The sequence below is a fragment of the Anoplophora glabripennis genome, unplaced genomic scaffold (genome assembly GCF_000390285.2).
Source record: "Anoplophora glabripennis isolate ALB-LARVAE unplaced genomic scaffold, Agla_2.0 scaffold1186, whole genome shotgun sequence".
Classification (NCBI taxonomy): Eukaryota; Metazoa; Arthropoda; class Insecta; order Coleoptera; family Cerambycidae; genus Anoplophora; species Anoplophora glabripennis.
Genome location: NW_019417265.1, coordinates 97903 through 101120, shown reverse-complemented (window position 1 = coordinate 101120; position 3218 = coordinate 97903). Strand labels below are relative to the sequence as shown.

Sequence of the window (3218 nt, the reverse complement as noted above, 5' to 3'; positions counted from 1 at the left end):
ATTATTAGAAGTACTCGATTACCGATAACTCGATTTTCAAAATTGGTCTATTATGCCCATCACTAGTTAAAGGTTCGATTTTACTTTCCGAAAAATAAACAGTCACTTTTAGAGAGTGATATCTCGGTTATTATTACATCTACGGTAATCAACAAAAAATGAATCGATTCGTTATTTCAAAAGCTTTATTTTTGCTATATATGGGTTTTTTAATAAAACGCAAGGTTTTCGAGTTATTTATCAAAAATGGTTGAAAAACATGCACTTTTTAGATGAAAAATCACCATTTTCAATCGCAAATAACTCGGAAAATATTAATTTTTGGAAAAAACGTTGCTTAGAATTCATCCTTCTATTGATTTTTGCGATTAAAATGGGTGCCTTCATTGCCACCCCCAAGAAGGGATGGCATTCACCCCCAGGGTGAAAGCACACATCGGCACTAAGAAATCTTTGTTTCTTGAGCAATTTTCTACTTACTTTTAAAATTTCACGTCAATCGGTGCATGTGTCAAGAATTCGGACCTAAAAACCCCCATTTCTCCGCCTTATTTATACACCAAAGTGTCGAGCTGTAGTCATAACGTTCTATTATTGACAGTTATCATGTTGCAAATGTTTTTGATGCTCATTTACATGTTTTTAATATAATCACAAAGTATTCAAAAGGGAAACTGTTCTATTGTAATATTTATAGTAAAATCAATAAAAATAAGAATTTTTCAACTTACCGACATCCAAAATAAAAACGTACCTTATAATTTTTGTTCTTTTAGCGGGCTCTGGCAGCTGAGAGGAGGATATTAAGTCAGTCTGGAACTGTGACGGCTAGGTGTTTCTTGTGCGCGTCCGATATATCGGGAAAAGTGCCGTTTGAGTATTCGGGCAACAGATTTTGTACTATCGAGTGTTTGAAGGCACACAGGATAAAGAACCCAGTTGTTTTGTCATGATATATTTTAAATAAATTTTTTTTTAATCGCTAGAGGAAAAAATTATTTCCGTTAAAAAAAAAAGATGACATTATAATGTTTCAATTTTTATTACCAAAATTAACATATAACCATCTACAACAATTATAATTATTTAATTTGTTTTTATAGAAATTGCCCCTTATATTTTTCTTTGTCACGAGTGTTGAATTAAAAAAAAAAAAAAGTTTTACCTCGGAAATCGTTTAACATAAAGAACACCTCCTGGCAATTTCTATAAGTTCACTTGACATTAAAAAATTTCTATTTCTATTGCTCTCGAGACGGGAAAAGAATAAGCCGAGGGGTGTAAAAAAGCCTAATTTTTTTATCACAGTTTGTATAAATAACACTTTTTGATAAGCAGTTTCCTAGACGACAGAATAATAACAAAAAACGGAACGTTGAAACCTGTTCGGTAGAGAAGATTTTCAAAAGATATACACCGATATAAAAGCTAAAATGGAAGCAAGCATCGAATAAAGGTTGATGGTTGAATACCAAAATATACTTTAAATTGCATAAATAACCTTAATTTTTTTGACCCTAGAAATCGGGAGTAAAATATTCGAACTTCATTACACGTGTTTAAAACCATCGGAAGTTTTCAACGGTCGAAAATTATTCGACGTTATAGCTCGGAAACATAAAAATTCCAAGAATAAAACAAAATTTTTTAAGAAAATTTAGCGCTAGTGAAAATTTCCAAGAAAATGTAAAGCACTCAAAAAGAACATTATTGTCGAGAAGTTTTCCGATTGCACTCGCCTCTCGTGCTGAAGTAAAACCTATAATAATTGGTCCGTTAAAAATTTCCATTCAATAAAATCGGAGCTTCGTAATGGAACCATCAACACGATATATGCAGGTACTTATCCTAAACATCTTTATAGAAAAATATTTTGTGATGGTTATTCAATAAAAAGAAAACAAAAACAAAAAAATTTGAAACTATAAAAACTATATAAAATAAATAATACAAAATACTACATAAGAACCCGACTAAAACCTAGAATTTTAACAAAACGAAATGCAAATAAGTGTTTTTCGTTTCAAACACTCGGTACAGTTCTTACATAGTCAACTCATAGCTTTGGTTCAAGAAAATAACATTTAAACATAATTACCGGACTAGAAGTATAATACGCCCTGTAGAATTCTTATCGATACGGACTATGGGGGAGAAATTTGCTTGGTATAAAATTCATAAGATCGTTAATCTGGTAGTTTCGGATTCATCACAGGTATCACAAAGTCTTCCATGTTGGGTATTACCATGATTTTCTGAAAATTAACAAACAGCACGAATTCAGAGATATCGTACGGAATAAACCCATTTATTTAAGTACTGTCAAATATCCACGATCTTTCCAAAACCTTTTCATCAATAAAGAACATGAACTATTGGCCAAATTCGAAGTAAACAACTGTTGGACTAAAAACATAACCTACAAAGTATGTCGCACTCTGACGGTAATTAACGCTAAAACAACACTAAAGCTATTTTGTGTTTGAGTCCCCTCAAAAAAAACGGCACGTTTCATCCAATGCTGCTCAGGGTATATGGTCAGCAGAGTAGTTGTTTTCTACAATATCGTCAGTTAATAAGTTTATTTTACCCAGCTTAAATTTTCAACTTCTTTAAATTTTTTTCTTATAACTGTCATTTTTTCAATAATATTCGAGATAACTGGCTATATTTCCTTCCCATGGTCATTTGCATTGCAAATTGGTGAGAAACAGGTAACTCCCTACCATAAAGTCGACAATCTTACTGGAATTAATGTTAAGATTTATGACTCTCCTTCATCATTTTTTATTAGTAATTTCCATCAATCATAAATCCAACCTGTCCGGTAAAATCGTACCACCTACTAGGCTTTTCTGCTTGACAGTAGGTATAGAAAAAAATGTTCAACAAAAATATTAAATTTAAAAAGTACTTAGTACGTATGTGACATTCATGTATGTAACGAGCGTTCAAATAGAAACGTGGTCAAGTTGGTTCTGAAAATTTGGACGTAGGGCGTAGCATATAGCAAATGAACTTAAACGTCATCTGTCAAAGCGCTATATCACCGCTATCAATTTGAATATTTTCGTTTTAAAAAGCGTTTAAAATGGTGTTTTCTCAAGAACAAAAAGTGTTTATCATAGAGTCCTACTTTAGAAATGGACGCAAGATTGATGGAATATGGAAGTATTCTATTGAGGAATGTTTCATAGAATTTCAAAATCAATTTCCCG

General features: G+C 31.9%; 2 protein-coding genes across 7 annotated transcripts in view; one reads left to right on the top strand and one right to left on the bottom strand.

The window, feature by feature from the left end:
* Positions 1-774: 774 nt before the first annotated feature.
* LOC111691310 (ankyrin repeat and zinc finger domain-containing protein 1-like) lies at positions 775-985 on the top strand (the record flags this gene model as incomplete). Its single annotated transcript, XM_023456105.1, is given in 1 exon segment — positions 775-985. A coding segment is annotated over 1 exon segment (179 nt), but the record flags the coding sequence as incomplete, so codon positions are not given.
* Positions 986-1627: 642 nt separating this feature from the next.
* The window catches only part of LOC108914898 (testis-expressed protein 2-like), a 9570-nt gene continuing 7979 nt past the window's right edge, over positions 1628-3218 (bottom strand). For all 6 annotated transcript variants that reach the window (XM_023456108.1, XM_023456111.1, XM_023456107.1 and 3 more), the window contains one exon: positions 1628-2255. In XM_023456108.1, coding sequence (XP_023311876.1) covers positions 2187-2255 — 69 coding nt within the window. In that variant the 3' untranslated portion in view covers positions 1628-2186. The remainder of the gene's footprint in view (positions 2256-3218) is intronic.